General features: G+C 41.3%; 1 protein-coding gene across 1 annotated transcript; it reads right to left on the bottom strand.

Annotated features, from left to right (window-relative positions):
• Nucleotides 1–1730: 1730 nt before the first annotated feature.
• On the bottom strand, nt 1731–20790 carry SULT6B1 (sulfotransferase family 6B member 1). The gene is made up of 7 exons (XM_023251958.2): nt 20355–20790; nt 18796–18908; nt 14328–14417; nt 13057–13183; nt 7690–7784; nt 4426–4582; nt 1731–2028 (listed from the first exon to the last, which is right to left on the bottom strand). Exons 1-7 carry the CDS (start codon nt 20551–20553, stop codon nt 1898–1900), a joined length of 912 nt encoding a protein of 303 aa, XP_023107726.2. The 5' UTR covers nt 20554–20790; the 3' UTR covers nt 1731–1897.
• Nucleotides 20791–21547: the final 757 nt, after the last annotated feature.

Here is a 21547-nt window from a genome sequence, read left to right as displayed (position 1 = left end):
TGCAGAGAGAGAGAGAGGGAGACACAGAATCCGAAGCAGGCTCCACGCTCCGAGCTGTCAGCACAGAGCCTGATGCAGGACTCAAACTCATAGACCATGAGATCATGACCTGAGCCGAAGTCAAATGCTTAACTGACTGAGCCATCTAGGCACCCCTCTCAAAGGAATTTTATTTAACTTTTCTATGAACCTTCTATTCTTCACTGTGACTAGCTATGGTGTAAAGATTAGGGACTGTTGAGAGGGTTCGTCCAAAACTTTCTTTACCTTCTCTCGTAAGTTCCACCTTACTACCTAGGGTTCTGTGGTCGAAAAGCCTTTATGCCAGAATGACACAATCTCTAATATTTAGCTTTGAATTAAAGGTTGTGTTAAATAGACATATAATGCCCCTTGAGAGTGGGGCCTCCACGGGGCTCACTGCAGGGACATACACAGAGTAGATGAGCAGTGAATGCATTTTCCTTGAATTATATGAGGATAGGATTTATTCATCCTAATTCAGCGCAGAGTTGGAATTAAATTCCCCCCGACAGTAAGTCTGAGATAACCACAAGTGCTTTGGTCTGTAGTGAGGGACAGAGGAATTATTCTGGGAGGACAAAAAATTGTGCATCACTGGGAGGCCTGTCTCATCTACACACCATTCAGACGCCAATTTACGTGTGTCTCTGATAGTATCTGCTTATGCTCTTATGTGAACCCAGAGCATGAAAGAAGTTACAACCCCAGCATGCCACATGAGCAAGAGTATCCCCTTTGGACAGCTAAATGGTCTTTCCCCAAAAAGCAAATGGGCGCCTGGGTGGCTCAGTCGGTTAAGCGTCCGACTTCGGCTCAGGTCATGATCTCACAGTTTGTGGGTTTGAGCCCTGCGTCGGGCTCTGTGCTGACAGCTCAGAGCCTGGAGCCTGCTTCGGATTCTGTGTCTCCCTCTCTCTCTACCCCTCCCCCGCTCGTGCTTTCTCTCTCTCTCTCTCTCTCTCTCTCTCTCCAAAATAAATAATAAACATTAAAAAAAGTTTAAAGGGGCACCTAGGTGGCTCAGTCGGTTGGACATCTGACTTCAGCTCTGGTCATGGTCTTGTGGTCCGTGGGTTCAAGCCCGCATCAGGCTCTGTGGTGACAGTACGGAGGTTGGAGTCTGCTTCAGATTCTGTGTCTCCCTCTCTCTCTCTCTGCCCCTTGCCCACTCATGTTCTCTCTCTCCCTCAAAAATAAATAAACATTAAAAAAAAAAGTGAACAGGGGCGCCTGGGTGGCGCAGTCGGTTAAGCGTCCGACTTCAGCCAGGTCACGATCTCGAGGTCCGTGAGTTCGAGCCCCGCGTCAGGCTCTGGGCTGATGGCTCGGAGCCTGGAGCCTGTTTCCGATTCTGTGTCTCCCTCTCTCTCTGCCCCTCCCCCGTTCATGCTCTGTCTCTCTCTGTCCCAAAAATAAATAAAAAACGTTGAAAAAAAATTAAAAAAAAAAAAGTGAACAAACAACTCTGCACTCAAAAACTTCAATGTTATCATTATTATTATTGTTTTATTTATTTTTTGAGACAGAGAGAGACAGAGCATGAGCAGGGGAGGGGCAGAGAAAATGAGAAAAAGACCCAGAATCCGAAGCAGGCTCCAGGCTCTGAGCTGTCAGCACAGAGCCCGACGCGGGGCTAGATGTCACAGACCGCGAGATCATGACCTGAACCGAAGTCGGATGCCCAACCCACTGAGCCACCCAGACGCCCCAATGTTATCATTATTATTAAATTCATATTATGTATATCTAAACGTTGTTTAATTATCATTAGTTGATTATTTGATCAACTTATTTCATTATTTAATAATCATTCAGGAAAAGAAAATACCCATGCCTGCTGAATTGGCAATCGGATGGCAGTAGGATTCCTACTTCAAGGGTGGCAGTAGGATTCATACTTCAACTTTGCTCCTAGGGAAGTGCCTGCCAAGCACTGTTTGAATTTTTCATCCATTTCCTGGTTCTGAGTCTCACTGAACAAATTTTTCCAATCACCAACTTCACCTACAACACACACAAAAATAACAGACCCGGACACCTGTTAGAAGATAGTTTCCTCATTTTTTTTTTTTTTTAGCTATTTATTTCATTTTATTTTTATTTTTATTTGAGTATGGTTGGCACACAGTGTTACATTCGTTTCAGGGCTGTCACATAGTGGTTCGACAACTAGACACACTATGCTGTGCTCACAAGTATAGCTACCATCTGTTACCATACAACGCCATTTATAATACCGTTACCTGTGCTGTGCCTTTTAGTCCCATGACTTGTTCCTTACTTAACTGGAAGCCTGTACCTCCTACTTCCCTTCACCCATTTTACCCATCCCCCTATTTCTTCTTGATTTTACCATTTTTTCAGTGCAGCATTTCACTCTGAAATGGGAAATGGAGACATGAAGAAAATTAAACAGTCTTAAAAATGAATGTAATTCCTCCTGTAAAGTTAATGGTATCCATTGGGGCCTCCCCATCTGTGGCATAGTAGGTGATGGGCTTTCTTTATATCACCGAAGGGACTGTTGGCCTCAGTCATCTCCTAGCCCCACCCCTGTCTCAACACTTGGGACCTAAAATTCCACTTTTTGAGAGTCATTCTTTTCTCCCCCTCTGTAAAGTCTTTTAAATACCTCACCCCTCGAGAAGTTATCATTTTACAACAGGTTTTGGTTAAGACCTCAGATGCTGATAATTTTGCAAAAAGTTACTACTTTGCCTGAAATTAAGATATGTGTTTCTTATTCCTTTTAAAAACAAAGGAAGTTGGGGCGCCTGGGTGGCTCAGTCGGTTGAGCGACCAACTTTGGCTCAGGTCGTGATCTCACGGTTTGTGAATTTGAGCCCCACATCGGGCTCTGTGCTGACAGCTCAGAGCCTGGAGCCTGCTTCAGATTCTGTGTCTCCCTCTTTCTCTGCCCCTCCCCTGCTCTCTCTCTCTCTCTCTATCAAAAATAAACATTAAAAAAATTTTTAAAAAAGCAATATAAAGAGAAGTTCTATTTTCTTCCCCCTCCTTTAAAGCTAATCAAGCAAGGCATAAAAATCAGGGGTAAAGTCAGGAATCAAGCCCAAGCTAGATTTACATTCAATGTTCCATTCACAGTGGGTATTTTAGATGGGTCTTCATTTGATAAAGTAAAGTGGAGTAGACTCAAGTAAACCTACGTTCAAATCCTGACTCCATCGATCATTAGCTTTGTGGCAACGGACAAATTAATTTCCCTGAGCTTTGGTGCCCACATTTATAAAATTAAGGAATTCATGAATTTTTTTGCTGTAAAATTTATGCCTAGTAAAAGGTCTAACACATAGTGCTGCCTCTAAATCATGTTATACTTTCAATATATATATATATATATATATATATATATATATATAATTTTAAAAAACTGGTAATACCTAAGCTATATTATCATAAACTGTCATAAGAAGTTAGATTGCCTTTAAAAAAAATCACAGTTCCCTGGGGCGCCTGGGTGGCGCAGTCGGTTAGGCGTCCGACTTCAGCCAGGTCACGATCTCGCGGTCCGTGAGTTCGAGCCCTGCGTCAGGCTCTGGGCTGATGGCTCGGAGCCTGGAGCCTGTTTCTGATTCTGTGCCTCCCTCTCTCTCTGCCCCTCCCCCGTTCATGCTCTGTCTCTCTCTGTCCCAAAAAAATAAATAAAAAACGTTGAAAAAAAATTAAAAAAAAAAAATCACAGTTCCCAACCAACAGGGCAGTAAGAGGTGGCCAATGAGGTATAAAGAAGTCACTGATGAGGCTTCCCACAAAGTTCTTTAAAGGGGCCCCACTCAGCTAACATGCGATTCTGTATCTTGCTATTCCCTGTTTATTTTAAAAATATATAATCCTTTAGTTTTAATGTAATGGTGGAGCTCTGGCTGTTGTCCTGCCATCACATGCTGGCAAGCAGAAAGGTACAAGGAACTTAGTACTCTGAAAGATACTTTAGATATTGTGGAACTCACTCAGTCTACTTCTGTGGAATTAGTACACAGTAGAAGTATACTACTCAGTGGAACTCAGTCTACTTTGAACTCACTGTGTCCAAACTTACTGAGGGAGAAACAAGAAAATCCTGTCTTAACTGAAGATAAAAGTATTTGGATTGGGGCACCTGTGTGGCTCAGTCGGTTAAGTGTCTGCCTTCGGCTTAAGTCATGATCTCATGGTTCGTGGGTTCAAGCCCCACGTCTGGCTTAGTGCTGACAGCTCAGAGCCTGGAGCCTGCTTTGGATTTGGGGTCTCCCTCTCTCTCTGCCCCTCCCCTGCTGGTGCTCTGTCCGTCTCTCTGTCTCTCAAAAATAAATATACATTAAAAAAATTATAAAAATAAAGTATTTGGATTGCCTGTTACATGCAAACCAATGGATGTCCCAGAAACCAATGCGACTTTACCTTTGCGGAACAGGAAGGGCCCAACGGCACCGTGTGTTTCCTGGGACTTTGCTCGCATTGCTTGGAAGGTACTCTGGGCTGAGATGGTTTGGATCTGCTCCCCAGTTAAAGAGAATCCAAAGAACTCAGCAATTTGTTTTATTCCAGCGGTCAGGTTCTGAAAACAACATTTTCAAGGATAAACTTCTTTCTATGGGAATTGTGCCCGAGCAAAGACAGGTTTCTTAGCCAGAATGGATTTACTAAGCCTACCTCTCCAACTCACCTTTTCATCTCTCTCTTTAGACTTTCTTTGATACTTCTGTATCAATATTTGAGATAGCCCTACAAAATATTCTGTATTGTTTTTACTTTGTAGTTTCAATGGGTGACTCTTATTAAACTCCTCAGGATACAAATAATGATAGCAAGCATTAAGTAGTAGGTCTTATCTAAGATGATACTCATTTTATTAAAAAGCACCAGTCTAGGGGCACCTGGGTGGCTCAGTCGATTAAGCATCCGACTTTGGCTCAGGTTATGATCTCCCAGTTTGTGAGCAAGCCTTGCATCGGGCTGTGTGCTGACAGCTCAGAGCCTGGAGCTTGTTTCAGAATCTGTATCTACCCCTCTTTCTCTCTGCTTCTCCCTGGCTCTTGCTGTGTCTCTCTCAAAAATAAACGTTAAAAAAAAATAATAAAAAAAAAAGCACCAGTTTAAATGAGCTGAGGAAATCAATGTATTTGTACATGCCCATTCCAATTCTCTTTTCTTCTGAATCCTATTTATAGCTATTGTTTAATTCTATCCAGAAAGTCTAATTTTTAGAATCCTGAAAACTAGAAGAAATCTTGAAATTAATCTTGTCTAAATACCCTTGTAACCAGTATCCCTACCAATGAAGATTCAAAATCTTCTAGAACAGTTTCTTAAACTGTTTTTTCTACAAAATACTAATTTACTTCAAGGTAGCTATAGATGTTTTGTGAAAAAAGAAAAAAAAAGAAAAGGAGAGTGAAGGGTGAGGTCAAATAAGTTTGGAATCCTTTTGGTTAAGTAAAGAGAAGTTTGTTTTGTTTTTCCTACAGGATCTCTCACTCTTGAGTATGTCAACTTGCAATGTGAATGTCCCAAAAGAGCCACAGTCCCCAAATCAGTTCGAATAGGCAACCTCCAAGCAAGAATTATTAACATCTGGGCAACATGGCATTCCATGGAACACAAGTTTCAGAAACATCATTGTAGACTAGAAGGATAAAAGACTAAATTAGTATGTTCTCTCATGTTACATAAATGCACTCGAGAAACAGAAGGGATGGATTCATTCATACTTCCCTTTGATAAGAATGTCAGAGGAGACTGGTGTTAATAACCCAATTCCTCTAGAAAGCATTTGGCACGCTCCCTTTTTAACATACTTTCTCTACTGGAGTCCAGGACTCTGGCTTCCCTCCTGCCTCATTAGCCCCTCCTCCATCTCCTTTGCTGGTTCCTCCTGTTTCCCAAACAGTCTATATGGGGGACTCTAGGGCTCAGTTCTTGGTCTCCTTCTCTTCCCTATGTATATACTTACATACATGTAAGTATGTAATCTCATGGCTTTAAATGCCATCTATGTGCCAAATTTATATATACAGCCCAGCACTCTCTCCATTCAACACGTTTATAGGCAACTTGACCTCTCCATTTGGATGACTAATAAACATCTCAGACTAAGCATGTGCAAAGCCAAACCCCTGATCTTTCCCACAATCTCACTTCACCTGCTGGCATCTCGTACTCAAGGGACAACAATTCAGTCCTCTCAGTTGGTCAGGCCAGTAATATTGGAGTCTTATTTGACTTCATTTTTCTCTCACTGCTCTTTCTCCCATCCAATCCAGCAGCAAATCCTAATAGCTCTTCTTCAACAAATATTCAGAATTTAACTACTTATTACTTCCATTGCCACTTCTGGTCTAAGCCACAATCTTCCTTTGCCTGGACCGCTATAGTACTCTCCTCATGGGTTTCTCTACACAATCTTTGCTTCTCTCTAGTACGTTTTCATACACCAACCAGAATGAACCTGTTAAAAACACAACTCCTATCACTTTTCTGCTCGAATCCCATAATGGTTTTCTATTTCACTCAGAGTGAAGGCCAAAGTAATTTCAATGGCTGGCCACATTATTCCCCACACTCCTCTCTACCCCACTCCCTTGCCTCTGTTCTCATTGGTTAATCTCCCCTGGTTCACCCCTACTGACCCAGCCACATCCGCCTCCTTCATATTACTTAACCATACCAGGAACACTCCTACCTCAGGGCGTTTGCTCCAGTTGGTTCTGTATGCCTGGAAAATTCTTATTCCAGTTACCTACTCTGCTTACTCCCTCATCTTCTTTAGATCTTTGCTCAAATCACATCCATTCCATGAGGTTTCTACCAGCTATCTTATATGGGGATTTGTCCAACATCCCAATTCCCTACCCCTGACATTTCCAGTTTTCCTTAATCAGTTATACCATTTCTTTTTTCTCACATATTATAAACATTTTTAAAATGTTATATTTATTGTTTTTCTCTCTCCCTGCCTCCTCCAGCTAGAAGGTAAGCTTCTCCAGGGCAGTGAATTTTGTCTGGTCTGTTCACTGATGTATCACAAGGGCCTAGAACAATGCTGGGCAGCACTAAATGTTCATGAATGGGGGAGGGGGAGGAAAAAAAAAAAGAGGTTAGAGTGGGAGACAGCCAAAGCATAAGAGACTCTTAAAAACTGCGAACAAACTGGGGGTTGGGGGGGGGGTGGGAGGGAGGGGAGGGTAGGTGATGGGTATTGAAGAGGGCATCTTTTGGGATGAGCACTGGGTGTTGTATGGAAACCAATTTGACAATAAATTTCATATATTAAAAAAATAAATAAATGTTCATGAATACCAATTGAAAAAATAACATTATATGGAAAAATCGATTCACAGCCAAATGCACATTCAATTCCATCTCAGTTGAAACCTACTTATTATTTCTGCCATTCTTAAGTTGGGCTATCTATCACAGAAGGAAAATAAAGCAGCCACTGTTAGTAATAAGTTGCTAAGCATTATTTTATTTCTGTAAAATAAACAACCTAAGCCCCTATGCACTGTGTTTTTTTTTTTTCCTAGCATTGTACCACAAATCTGGAATATTTATTTTTTTAATTGAATGCAATATTTGTTCACACAACCAGACATTAAAAGTAGGTTCTCTATGTGATATTTTATAATAAATCTTGCTATAGAATGTCAATAATCAAAATCTTACCTTTTTCAGGTCTTCATATAATATGAACTTAACATTTTCATCATCAAGATGTTTGTTCCAGTTAATGGCAAAATCAAAATAGCTTCCCCAGGAAACTAAAAATATAAGGAAAAAATTCTTAGGGAATTTCAAATAATTGAGGTTAAAATTATAGATGGTTAATTTATGCTTTAAAATATAAACTATATATATGTGTGTGTGTATATGCTCAGATAAGATGTTTGTATGTCATTATAAATCCCTGCTCCAGAAGAACTGGCATACGGCCATTCCTGTGTCAGATTTCTATTCATTTTATCATTTTCATAAATAATAACTAAGCAAGTTGCAAAAGTGATTTGATAAAAACTACCAGACATTCATGAATATTTAGGTGAATAAAATGATTCAGAAAGAGTGAAAGGTACACGAAAAACTACAGATAGTACCAGAAAGAAAAGAAATGATGAGACAGATGTTTTCTCGATCAGCATTGTCCAATAGAAATTTAATGGAAGCCACATCTGTAAATTTTAAAAAATGCTTATTTATTTATTTTTGAGAGAGAGAGAGAAAGCAGAAGCAAGGGAGGGACAGAGATAAAGGGAGACAGGATCCAAAGCAGGATCTGAGCCTGGTTTGCGGCTCGAACTCATGAACCGAAAGATCATGACCTGAGCCAGAGTCAGAGGCTTAACTGACTGAACCACCCAGCATTCCCCCCACCACATCTGTAATTTTAAATATTCCAGTAGCCACATTAAGAAAAGCAAAAAGAGGGGTGCCTGGGTGGCTTGGTTGGTTAAGCGTCCGACTTCGGCTCAGGTCATGATCTCACGGTCCGTGAGTTCGAGCCCTGCATCGGGCTCTGTGCTGACAGCTCAGAGCCTGGAGCCTGTTTCCGATTCTGTGTCTCCCTCTCTCTCTGCCCCTCCCCTGTTCATGCTCTGTCTGTCTCTGTCTCAAAAATAAATAAACATTAAAAAAATTAAAAAAAAAAGCAAAAAGAAACAGGTGAAATTAACTTTAATATTTTATTTTGTTTAACCAAATATATCCCAAAATATTATCATTTCAGAATATAATCAATATAAAAAATTACTAAGGAACCATCACACTTTGTTTCTAAGTCTTCAAAAGCCGGTGGGCATTTTACACTTACAGAGAATCTCAATTTGAATGCCAAATTCTTTATCAAAAATACTTGATGTATTTTTAGACCTTTTTTAAGGTTAATTTGTTTATTCTCTGAGAGAGAGACCACAAGTAGGGGAAAGGCATAGAGATAGGGAGAGAGAGAGAGAGAGAGAGAATCCAAAGCAGGCTCTGCAGTGTCAGTGCAGAGCCTGATGCGGGGCTCAAATTCACAAACCCGTGAGATTGTGACCTGAGCTGAAATCAAGAGTCAGACCCTTAACCGACTGAGCCACCCAGGTGCCCTGGTGTATTTTTAGACGTTTACAACTTAAGTTGAGAAAGTAGATTCATATACTCAACTTGTACCAAATTCATTTAAAAGTTTCCAATAACTGAATTATCTGGGTTTTTTTTTTTTTAATGTTTATTTGTTTTTGAGAGAGAGAGGGAACAAGCAGGGGAGGAACAGAGAGGGAGGGAGACACAGAATCTGAAGCAGGCTCCAGGCTCCTTGCTGCCAGCGCAGAGTCTGATGCGGGGCTCAAACTCACGAATCTTGAGATCATGACCTGAGCCAAAGTCAGACCCTTAACCGACTGAGCCACCCAGGTGCCCTGAGTATCTGTTTTTAAATTTAAACTAATTAAATAAGATGCAAAATTTAACTCCTCGATTGCACCAGTCACAATTCACGTGCTCATTTGCCACACGTAGCTAGTGGCTACTACACTGGACAGTGAACATCTAGACACTGATTAGCTGTGCTGCTTATTAACTGTGTGACTTTGAGCAACAACCGAAACCTCTTTGTACCTTAGTTACCTCATTAGTAAAATGGCATTGTTGTTAGACTTAAATGAATTAACACACATCAAATGGTTAAAACAGTGCCTGATTAATAGTACCCACTCAGCAAATTTTAGCCGTTACTGTAATCGCTAGTAATAATAATATTCTCATAATTCTTATCATCATCATCGTTATCATTGAAGCCCTTGCTTTGAGCCAGGCTATTTCCACATGTTTTCTTTGTTGAGGCAGACACTGTATGTTTCATACCCAATATCCAATATATTCCTGTTTTTGCTGCTAACCAAACTCTGGTTACTTGGGTCTAAGCCAGTTATGGGAATTCTGGTTCCTGTTTCTCAGCCTCCCTTCGCGCTGTGATTGGTCTCAGGATATGGTTCTGGCCAGCAAGACACAAGCATAAGTCTGCCGGAAGGTTTCTAGTAAAACCGTTGCGGTCTTGATGAACCTCCTTCAGGATCTGAAAGTGATGCTTGGAGGCACAGTAGCCAGCCTGAGAGTATGTTGCAAAAGGCAGAAGGGAAAGGCCAAGGGAATGGCAGAGGCGTTGGCTTTGCCATCACTGGGCAACTGAACCAGCTGTCTCTCTTCAGGCTTCTTGTTGAGTGAGAAAAATTAAACCTAATCTGTTTGGGCCACTGCGGTCAGGTTTTCTGTTCTTCCCCATGCACTATTAATTGATAGTTACACATTTGATCCTGGGATCTTTAAAGCAACCCAGGGTGATAGGTACAGGTTTTGTACCTATTTTGTTGGTGGGGAAATAACCGCTTTAAGGTCACACAGCAAGTTATGGGTTTTGCCGTCTTTCAACATCTGTCTGACACCAGAGCTGTAGTGCTGCCAAACAAAATGCTCTACTGTCCTACTTCCTGCAGGTCAGATATTCTTACCTTTCCTTTATAAGTCAGGAAACCAATGTTCATAAAGATCAAATGTCTTGGGGCGCCTGGGTGGCTCAGTCGGTTAAGCGTCCGACTTCAGCTCAGGTCACGATCTCACGGTTCATGAGTTCGAGCCCTGCGTCGGGCTCTGTGCTGACAGCTCAGAGCCTGGAGCCTGTTTCCGATTCTGTGTCTCCCTCTCTCTCTGACCCTCCCCCGTTCTTGCTCTGTCTCTCTCTGTCTCAAAAATAAATAAACGTTAAAAAAAATAAAAAAAAATCAAATGTCTTGCTCAACATCACCCAGGTGTGAGTGATTTCAACCTGAATTTAAATTCAAGCTCTGCTACTTAGTGGCTGTGTGACCTTTTTATGCCTCTATTTCCATCTTTACAAAAGGGGACAAGTATAGTATTTGTCCCCATGGGCTTCTTAAGAGAAATGGAAATTTTGGGGAGCATCTGGGTGGCTTAGTCGGTTAAGCGTCCAACTCTTGGTTTTGGTTCAGGTCATGATTTCATGGTTCGTGTATTCGAGTCCCTCATCGGGCTCTGTGCTGACAGCACAGAGCCTGTCTGGGATTCTCTCTCTCCTTCTCTCTCTGCCCCTTCTCCGCTCTCTGTCTCTCAAAATAAATAAACTTAAAAAAAAGAAATGAAATGTTAAAATGCACGCGAGAGGTAGTATATAGTGCCTGGCATGTAGTAATTGCTCAGTAAGTGGTAACTATTCTATCTAATATTAATTACTGATATATAATAATAAATGATGAAGCCAATCCAGTCCTCCCATTCCAAATCCTGCATGTTTTCCAGTACATTGAGCTTCCTTCATAAGTTGAACGTAACAAAGCATGCAAAGCAGAAACTTTGCACCACTTAGTGAGTGGTTTCCAGACAAACAAAACTTTGATCGTGGTGCTTCATAAGCACCTTCTGTGCACTCCCCCCCCCCCCCCCCCCCCGCCAATCCCAATACTTAATCTGTGCCTAGGAACCAATACTGTACCCAGTGGCCATGCATGTGGGGCGTGGTGTTGCTGTGCTGGTCACCTTTAGAAGTGGTCCTCTTTGGGCGCCTGGGTGGCTCAGTCGGTTAAACATCCCACTCTCGATTTCAGCTCAGGTCATGATCTCACAGTTTCATGTGTTTAAGTCCCACATCGGGCTCTGCATTGACAGTGCAGAGCCTGCTTGGGATTCTCCCTCTCTCTCTGCCCCTCCCACACTTGGCACTGCTCTGTCTCTCTCAAAATAATAAATAAGTCCGTGAGTAAGTAAATAAATAAATAAAACTTGAAAAATCATGTTAGGATGAGCACTGGGTGTTGTATGTAAGTGATGAACCACGGGAATCTACCCCCAGAACCAAGAGCAGACTGTACATGCTGTTTGTTAGCCAATAAAATAAAATAAAAGTGGTTCTCTTAGAGTGACCTGTCAACAACTTCTCAAGGATCATGTGGCATTAATTCTGCCTTCTATGACACTGCCAAGACTGAAAAGAGCCACCAACTAAAGGAGGCATCTTTAATCTGTGGCCATTATACCCATGGAAGCAGAGTCACTGGGGCTTACAAGCAGTGGGACCACTGGCAAGTTTTTTAACTTTTTGGATTAGTTTTTTCATCTGTGCAAGGGGCTAGAAATACTTTATTCATAGTTTGTTATAGTCTTAAATGAAATCATGCACATAAAACACCTCCTTTAGTACATTGGAGCATCAGTAGGCACTTCCAAGAGTTTTTTTTAAGTAATCTCTACACCTAATGTGGGGCTCAAACTCACAACCCCAAGATCAAGGGTTGCGTGCTCTACTGACTGAGCCAGCCAGAAGCCTCAGTAGGCACCTACAAAGTTGCAGTTATCAATAACCAGAGGTAAAACATCAACATGGTCTAACAAAGCCTTTTCCTTTCTGGCAAACAAATATCTTAGATGTGTTTGCTCAACGTCATGGTTTTATCTCTCTCTCTCTCTTTTTTTTTTTTTTATCATTGTGTTATATAGAGACTTAGGGGAAATTAACCAGAGATGCTTTTCTACATGACTCTGTATAGGCCTCTTGGTCCTATGTCTGTTCTATGGCCACCTCATACTTATAGGCAACATGTAAATTGCCCAAATTATTTTTAAAAACAGTAATGTATTATTGTTTGATGTGCAGAACTAGTGGTGCTATAAAACTTCATTAAAGTTTCATTAAAAGCAACTTTTTGGGGGGCGCCTGGGTGGCTCAGTCGGTTGAGCGAACGACTTTGGCTCAGGTCACGATCTCGTGGTCCGTGAGCTCGAGCCCCGCTTCAGGCTCTGTGCTGACAGCTCAGAGCCTGGAGCCTGTTTCAGATTCTGTGTCTCCCTCTCTCTGACCCTCCCCCGTTCATGCTCTGTCTCCCTCTGTCTCAAAAATAAATAAACGTTAAAAAAAATTTAAAATAAAAGCAACTTTTTGGTTCCTGGATCCTCCCTAGTCTTCTTTCTTTACCTTAAAATACATTTGATTTTTTGTACTTTTGTGGTCATCTGTCAAAGTAAGAATTCTTTCACCAACAGCCATACCTTGGCCTTTCATGAACTGTCTGAAGAATTCATCCCAGGAGCCATAGCTTGGAATATCAGGGACATCGTTGTGGAAATGGAAAAAAGATACTGCCGTATCTTTAGGGTTTCGAAATATCACCAAAATCTAGAAAGAGAAAATTAAGTTAATTTATTAAGGTCTATATTTTGAACTTTGGAAAAGTGAAGGGGTGAACAATATCATTGTGTAATCTTGTATACGACATAATTTTGTTAACATACAGAGAAATCGAAGAAGCGGGGGTGGCAGATGGGGAAGTCTGGGGAGAGGGAAGAGAAAAGAAGAAAAAGCAGACTGATGTTGTAGCAGAGAACTTTTGCTAATGAACTTAGACATTAAGAAGGCATGTGTAGAAGATATGAAAAAAGCAAGGTGCCTGGGTGGCTCAGTTGGTTAAGTGTCTGACTCTTGAGTTCGGCTTAGGTCACAATCTCATGGTTTGTGGGATTGAGCCCCAAGCCAGGTTCTGCACTGACAGTGCAGAGCCGGCTTGAGATTCTCTCTCTCTCTCTCTCTCTCTCTCTCTCTCTCTCTCTCTCTTTGCCCCTCCCCCAGCTAGCATGTGTTCATGCGTGAGCAGTGCACACACTCTCTCTCTTTCTCAAAATAAATAAATAAACGTTAAAAAAAAAAAAGAAGATACCAAAAAGGAAAAAAGGGCAAGCTCATTAGAATAGTCATAAGGGCATGATCTGGAAGGGTAAACCACAAAGTAAAAATTGCAACATAATATTAAAAAGTAATATTAAGGACAATGAAAATAATGTTCAGAGTTTGGTCAGCAAAAATAAAAAAATGATAAGAGTAGCCAAAGCACCTATAGTTATGTTGGCAGGACGTGAAGTTTGCTATTATATGTGAAATTCAGAAATAAAATTGCTTCAGACCTCACATAAATAATGCTCACCAGAAAGAACAAAAAAACACAACTTCTCGTTTTCCTATCGCATTCTTTTGTTAAACTCTCTAAATATCTTAGTGGGATTCTGGAATCTATTCACTATAAAACAGATTTTAAAATATGTTCAATTCTAGGTATATGTTTTATATCCTAACTGAAAATGCATTCGCTTTGAGCACAACAATAGCAAATATATTTGAAGAAAGAAACAACAGAAGAAATGCTAAATCACACGTTTCATTTCTCAAAATTCTATGATAAGATGCAGACTTCATCACATAGCTCAGAAAGGCAATATCTAGACATTAAAAACTTCAAACTGAAATACGAGTAGGGAGGGACACTCACCTTGGCTTTATTCTTGAAGATGGACCCAGGTAATTTGTCATAATGGAGATGAGTTGCCAGAATCCTTGGGGATGGAAACTGTTTCATTCTCTTAAAAACAGACATGGTAAAGTAAAAGTGTGTATGTCTTATGGTGAATCGCTCTTAAGTGTAGTATCTGAATGGTAGTTCCAAGTATCACTACTGTGCCTTTTCTATTTCCCCCTCCAGTTTTTAAAAATTTATTTCTGTTTTCTTAATTTGTGGGGATGAGGAATGGAGAAAGTCATAAATAATTTAAATCATCCTTCTGGACCGCCTTATAGGGTTTGGCTTACCATTTTGGAGGGGTCTTTTTTTTTTGAAAATTTTACCTTTTCTACAATCATACTAAATTCTTTTTAGAATTGATTCTTCGCAGCTCATAATTTGTGATCTATTCTGTCTTCATTTGGCTCTCTTCTATAGTCAAGGTCTTTACCAGAAATACTCAAGTTTTTCCATAGGTCTCCCAAACCCACTTTTAATATCTAGACTTTTTTTTTGCCAACAAAATTCCATGCAATCAAACATCCTAACAGAACCTGGAAGTGCACAGTCACTTGAATATCTGAGAAATATTTTACTAGAGAAATTCTTGTCAATGTAAGGACTCAGTGATTGATTCTTTGTGTGTGTGTGTGTGTGTGTGTGTGTGTGTGTGTGTGTGTGTGTGTATGTGTCTGCTTCTACTGATAATTTTGAAAATGAAGTTACCTGTTTAATCTGCCAGGGTTAAGGGTTTTAGTACGTTATATGGGCTAAAGCCTCAAGTTTCATTTCCACACTTGTAGAGGTCACTCACAGCTGGGGCATATTATTTCAAGTGGTAAAATGATATTTAGACGTTTATAGCCAATGTTTCTGTAGAAACTTAGTGGACATTAGACACCAGCTCGTGTCATGATCTCGCAGTCCATGAGTTGGAGCCCCGCCTTGGGTTCTGTGCTGACAGCTCAGAGCCTGGAGCCTGCTTCAGATTCTGTGTCTCCCTCTCTCTCTCTGCCCCTCCCCTGCAGGCTGTCTCTCTCTCTTTCTCTCTCTCAAAAATAAAATAAACATAAAAATTTTTGAAAAAAAAAAGAAAGAAACTTAGTGAACATCTCAACTCAAGCAAGAGCCCAAAAAAAAGGAAAAAAAAACACCTGAGATTTTAAAAATAAAAAACCAATTTAAGTCAATGATATGGCTTCCAGTGGCAATTAATAGTCATAATACTTGAGGGGCATCTGGGTGGCTCAGTCAGTTAAGCTCAGATCATGATCTCACAGTTTGTGAGTTTGAGCCCTGCATCTGGCTCTGGGCTGACAGCTCAGAGACTAGAGCCTGCTTTGGATCCTCTGTGTCCTTCTCTCTCTGCCTCTCCCTTGCTTTCTCTCTCTCTCTCTCTCTCTCTCTCTCTCTCTCTCTCTCAAAAATAAATAAACATTAAAAAAGAAGAGAATAGGATAGTCGTAATACTTGATTTACATCAAATTTCCCTAATTTTTAGTTTTGAACATCACTTTTACATTCATTCACAGCAATCCCCTCAGGTGGATATTATAACCCCCATTTTAGAGATTAACAAATGACTTTGAGGTTTTAAGGGCTTTGTGCAAAATCGCACAGATGGTAATTTTCAGATTAAGTTATAGAATGCAGTTTCCACTGCACTGCATGGCCAAAAATCACAAAAAGACATATGAGAAATAGTAAAGTTCCTAATAGGATTAAAGAAATGTCCAGGGAGAAAACGGGAAATAACTGTAACAAAACTGATGTGTCAACGAAAATGTGTGATGGGGCCAAACTATAAGCAATGTAAAGACTGAATATAGACATATTTTAAGAAAATACATGTGTTTAATTTTATTTATTTTTGTAAGTAATCTCTATGCCCAATGTGGGGCTCAAACCCACAACCTGGAGATCAAGAGCTCACATGGGGCACCTGGGTAGCTCAGTCTGTTGAACATCCGACTCTTGGTTTTGGCTCAGGTCAAGATCTCACAGTTTGTGGGTCTGAGCCCCTCATTGGGCTCTGTGCTGAGGCACGGAGCCTGCTTGGGATTCTCCGTCTCCCTCTCTCTCTGCCCCTCCCCTGCTCATGCATTCTCCCTCTCTCTCTCAAAGTAAATAAATAAATTTAAAAAATTATAAATAAAAGGGGAGTTGGAGGGGCGTCTGGCTGGCTCAGTCAGAGCATGCAACTCTTCATCTCCAGATCATGAATCTGAGTCCCAATTCGGATGTAGAGTTTACTTTAAAAAAAGTTGGATGGGCACCTGGGTGGCTCAGCCGGTTAAGTGTCTGACTTCGGCTCAGGTCATGATCTCACAAGTTCGAATTCATGAGTTCAAGCCCTGCATCGGGCTCTGTGCTGACAGCTCAGAGCCTGGAGCCTGCTTCGGATTCTGTGTCTCCCTCTCTCTCTCTCTCTCTGCCCCTCCCCAGTCATGCTCTGTGTCACTCTGTCTCTCAAAAATGAAGAAATTTTAAATAAAAATTACTTTTAAAAAAAGTTGGAAAACTAGAGAAATGTTAGCATAAATTTTAAAGGTGATGATACACACCCTCTTTAGATAAAAGGTTATGCAGTGGCCTGGAGAGGAAAAATCAATGGGGCTTTTCATTAGCCCGTTCATCTCTACCTAGGAAAGTTTCTTAAAACTCCTGTCCCCACATCCTGAGCTGGTCCTGACCTCCCACCTCTGGGCCCTGCTGTGGCTGCTAGGCCTCTGCTTCCTCCTGACGTTGCAGCCCCCCAGATCCAGGATGCACGCTTAGCTCCCCACTCCAGCCCAGCCCCAAGTCCCTGAATACCTTGTCTGCCTGTGTTTTTCTGTTACTTTAACCCAATCCATGGAAATGGGCTTCCTTCCCCCTAGGATCCAACTTTTCAGTTTGTATTTGTCATCATGCCATGTGTCTCTGTCGTTTTCCAGAAACCCCTTCGTCAGTCCCGATCCAGTGACTTAATTCTCAGTAACTTCGTTCTTCTGTCTGCTTGTTGGGAGTCCTGGCGGTAAGCACCTCTGAAAGTTTTGCTGAGACTGTAGTCCCTCCCCCCCCCGCCCCCAAATGCGTTTCTGGTGGGGCTGGGGCTGGCCTTCCTCCCACCTGTCCTGTCCAGGCACTGAAGTCTTGAGGCAGATCCTTCCTCCCTCCCTGTCCTTGCCTTTCCTGTCTGGGAACAGAACTTTCTGTCTCACACCCAAGCCTCACCTGGTTACATTGGTAGTGGGAGCAATAACGTGTGGTAAAGTGAATTAGAACAGGTAAGGGGGCGCCTGGGCGGTTCAATAGGTTAAGTGTCCAACTCTTCATTTTGGGTCAGGTCATGATCTCACAGTTTGTGAGGTCGAGCCCTGCATCGGGCTCTGTGGTGATAGCATGGAGCCTGCTTGGTGTTCTCTATTTCTCTCTGGCCTTTCCTTGCTCATGCATTCTCTCTCTCTCTCTCTCTCTCTCTCTCTCTCTCTCTCCCTGAAAATAAATAAATAAACATTAAAAAAAAAAAAAGAACCTTAGGGTGCCTGGGTAGCTCAGTCGGTTAAGCGTCTGACTTCGGCTCAGGTCATGATCTCATAGCTCGTGAGTTCTAGCCCCGCGTCAGGCTCTGTGCTGACAGCTCAGAGCCTGGAGCCTGCTTCGGATTCTGTCTCCCTCTCTCACTCTGCACCTCCCCTGCTTGCACTCTGTCCCTCTCTGTCTCTCTCAAAAATAAAAATTAAAAAAAAAAAAGAAACTTTATGCACATCAGTGGCTTACTCTCTCGGCTACTACCCTTTCCCATCCCCCCACACACCAGAGACATCACTGATACAGTGACACCAAAGATAGTGTCTTATTAGGAAAAGACTGGGGGGTGCTGACATAAACTGAAAGCAGAATGATCCAGGCCTTAGAGGAACCCTTCTCTTGCCATCCCACCAAGTTTCTGTCTTCAGAGAGAAAGTTTTTATGGTTTTAATTTTTTTAAAGAGATCTTATTTTTTAAGTAATCTCTACACCCAACATGGGACTTGATCGTACAACCCCAAGATCAAGAGTAGCATGTTTTACTGACTAAGCCAGCCAGGTGCCCCTCATTTTAATTTTTTTCTTCAGGTTTCTCGGCTTACTTTCCCTCCTAGTTCTCTTTAATAAGTAGGCTGTCCATATTGTGCGGAGGTTAAGAAGCTCAGATTGGACAATTTGGGTTCAAATCTTGGCCCTGACATTTATAAGCCCCTTGACCTTGGGCAAGTCTCTGACGGTTTGATCTTTTGAGAAACGGTGATGAGGTTTTTTTGCCCTGAAATGAGACAATCCTTGAAAGGTGCTGGGCTTAGATGGTACGCACAAAATAAGTTGCAATGATTATTAGTATTAGTACTTTCTGAACACAAAACTAAAAAAATCCCCCAAATGGAAGAAGTCTTTCTATGATAATTTACTATAAGTTTAAAGGCTGTTTTGTACTAACCTGATATTTTTCTGGGTCCCCACATTCAAGAATTGGAAATTCTGGATATTCATACTTTTTGTTAGATTCAGCAAATATTAACTCACTAATGATATGTAGAATCCAATTTGAACCTATAAGAAAAATCAGAGAATCAAAGCTCATTAAAAGAATCTTGGTATAGCAAAGGCATATTACTTGTGCATATACATCATAAAAATTAAAATCTATAGCCACTCTGTGGTGTGTACAATTGGTTCTTCTGCATTTGAAATAAACTGGGCTATGGAAAGAAATAGAGTTTTGTGGAAAATAGAACATACTTACATTAGTATAAATTCAGGTTACCTTATTTTTCAGATTTCTATTTTAACAAGAGGCAATTCTTCTTAAATCTACAATATGTTCCTTATAGAACAATGTTATGTTATAGAAATGATTGTTTATTATATATCACATATTATTGTACCTTACATTAGTAAATATTTTCTTTGAAAAAAAAAGTTTTAATGTTTATTTTTGAGAGAGAGACAGACAGACAGACAGAGCCTAAGCAGGGGGCAGGGGGGCAGAGAGAGTGGGAGACACAGAATATGAAGCAGGCTCCAGGTTCTGAGCTGTCAGTGCAGAGCCCCGATGCGGGGCTTGAACCCACGAACCATAAGATCATGACCTGAGTCAAAGTCAGATGCTTAACTGACTGAGCCACCCAGGTGCCCCAGTGAATATTTTCTAAAAAAGTATATATAATTTTGAATTTATAAAAACTCAGCATCAAATAATAGAAAGAAAAATATCAAATAAAGATGACTTTAGTAAACACTTAGAGATGAAATAACAGTTTAAAAAATCAGATTGTGTAAAATAGGGACTTAGATTCTGTTTTTTTTTTAATGTATTTATTTTGAGAGGGAAAGAGAGAGGGGGAGAGAGAGAGAGAGAGAGAGGGAGAGAGAGAGCGCTCATGGGGGAGGGGCAGAGAGAAAGGGAGAGAAAGAATCCCAAGCAGGCTCTGTGCTGACAGCGCTGAGCCCCATGCAGGGCTTGACCCCACGAACCATGAGATCATGACCTGATCTGAAATCAAGAGTCAGACTATGTCACCCCGGTGCCCCACAGATTCTTAATTTATCCTCCATTGATAAATGACCATTGTAACACTGGTTTGAGAAGCTGGAGGATTGATGATGTTTGATCCTGAAAAATAATTACATGGAAATCATCATATACATTATAGACATGGCCATGCTCCTCAGTCAAAAACCAAGATGAAAATCTTTCCTGCTCTCAGTGGCCGATGGCAAATGAACTTTCTTGCATTTATCTTTCTGGTTGCTAGCCCCACCATGACTCCCTTTTTGCATCCATCATCCTTCCCTCAGACCCCAGGATTTCTAAATCTAGCAGTTCTGGTTATTGATTTCACAAGCTATGTTCTTAACCATCTTGGTCGTCCTCCTCCCTGACTTCTGGCCAGCTTCATGCGGAGAGGAACCGCCTTCCTCCCACCTTTGCCTTGCACCCTGCCCAACCTACTCCTTATGAAAAAGCGCCCTTGTAGAAAATGACTTGTTATTTACCACACTTTGGATAAGATGCAAGCACTATGTCATTGCTTCTGGCTTCAAAGGTGTCCAAGGCCTGGAAAGTTTCTGAAGTGCACATGGTGGTGGGGTACGGAATCCCCTGGTGGGTGAAAAACAAGCGAGAAAGTGCAGTTTCTTTTGATTTTTCCAGAGCTTCATCAATGTAGTCAATAAATTTCGACTTGTTGGCCATGCTGGCTGTCTGCTAATGAACCTGTTCTGTGGTTGTCCGGCAGCAGCCATCGCTTTTAAAGGAGTTTTTCAGGAGGTGGAATAAAGGCCTCCTCCCATTCACATGAGAAACAAGTCATTTCATTCTCACCCCTTCCTCCCCCCACCTGCCTGTTTGCACGCCCACCTCTGACAAAAGGCAAACCACAGGTGCAAAAACAGGCTGAGGATCAGGGAGTATTACCCCAGGGGTTGATTATATTACCATTATGGACAATCCTCCCAAGGAAAGGAAGAGTAGAATCTCTGACCAGACGATAATAGATAACTATCTAGCAAATAGTTCTTTAATTGAATCAGACATACAATTTTCCTTCACCGAATTGAGGAAATTTTAGAAGTCAGCAGAACATATCTTACTGAGGCAGGTAGTACACGTAGGGGAGCAACTTTCAATCTCCGTTTTACAGAGGGAAAAAAGAGCTGACCAAAGAGGGTTCCCAGTTAGATAGGGTTCTGGGTTTCACTTTATTTATAATAATGTCTTTTTAAAATGTTGGTAAAAAGGTAGAATTGGAATGTCCAACTGTCTTACTATTTTTGTATTTCCTTATGTAACAATGGGATGCTATTCACTGTAGGTGGGAAGGTGGTGTATTTCAGAAGCTCCCTCCCCACCCCCTCCCGGCCAAAAAGGGAGGTAAGATTGGACTCCCTGCCAAGCTGCTTAGTGGGATTGTCCCTTACATTATAAAGAGTCTTTGTTTACCTGGGGAAGGTAGAATTTAAGGTATTAATTCAAATACTGCTGTTGTCCTTAGCTTGCTTCTTAGTGAGTAAAATGTTAAAAAAAGACAATATGCCTGGATCCTGTTTTGACAGTAATGCCTGTAATTATAGGAGGATTCGGAGGACTGTTTGGACTTGGTAATGTGAGCTCTGATTCTTCTTAGTCTCCCTGGGCTCAGGGCAAATGGTCAGTCTTACAGTTCTACCTCCTTGACTCTGTTTTATCT

Source organism: Felis catus, chromosome A3, assembly GCF_018350175.1.
Source record: "Felis catus isolate Fca126 chromosome A3, F.catus_Fca126_mat1.0, whole genome shotgun sequence".
NCBI lineage: Eukaryota > Metazoa > Chordata > Mammalia > Carnivora > Felidae > Felis > Felis catus.
Note: the sequence above shows the minus strand (reverse complement) of the source record. Positions and strands in the feature narration are given on the sequence as shown.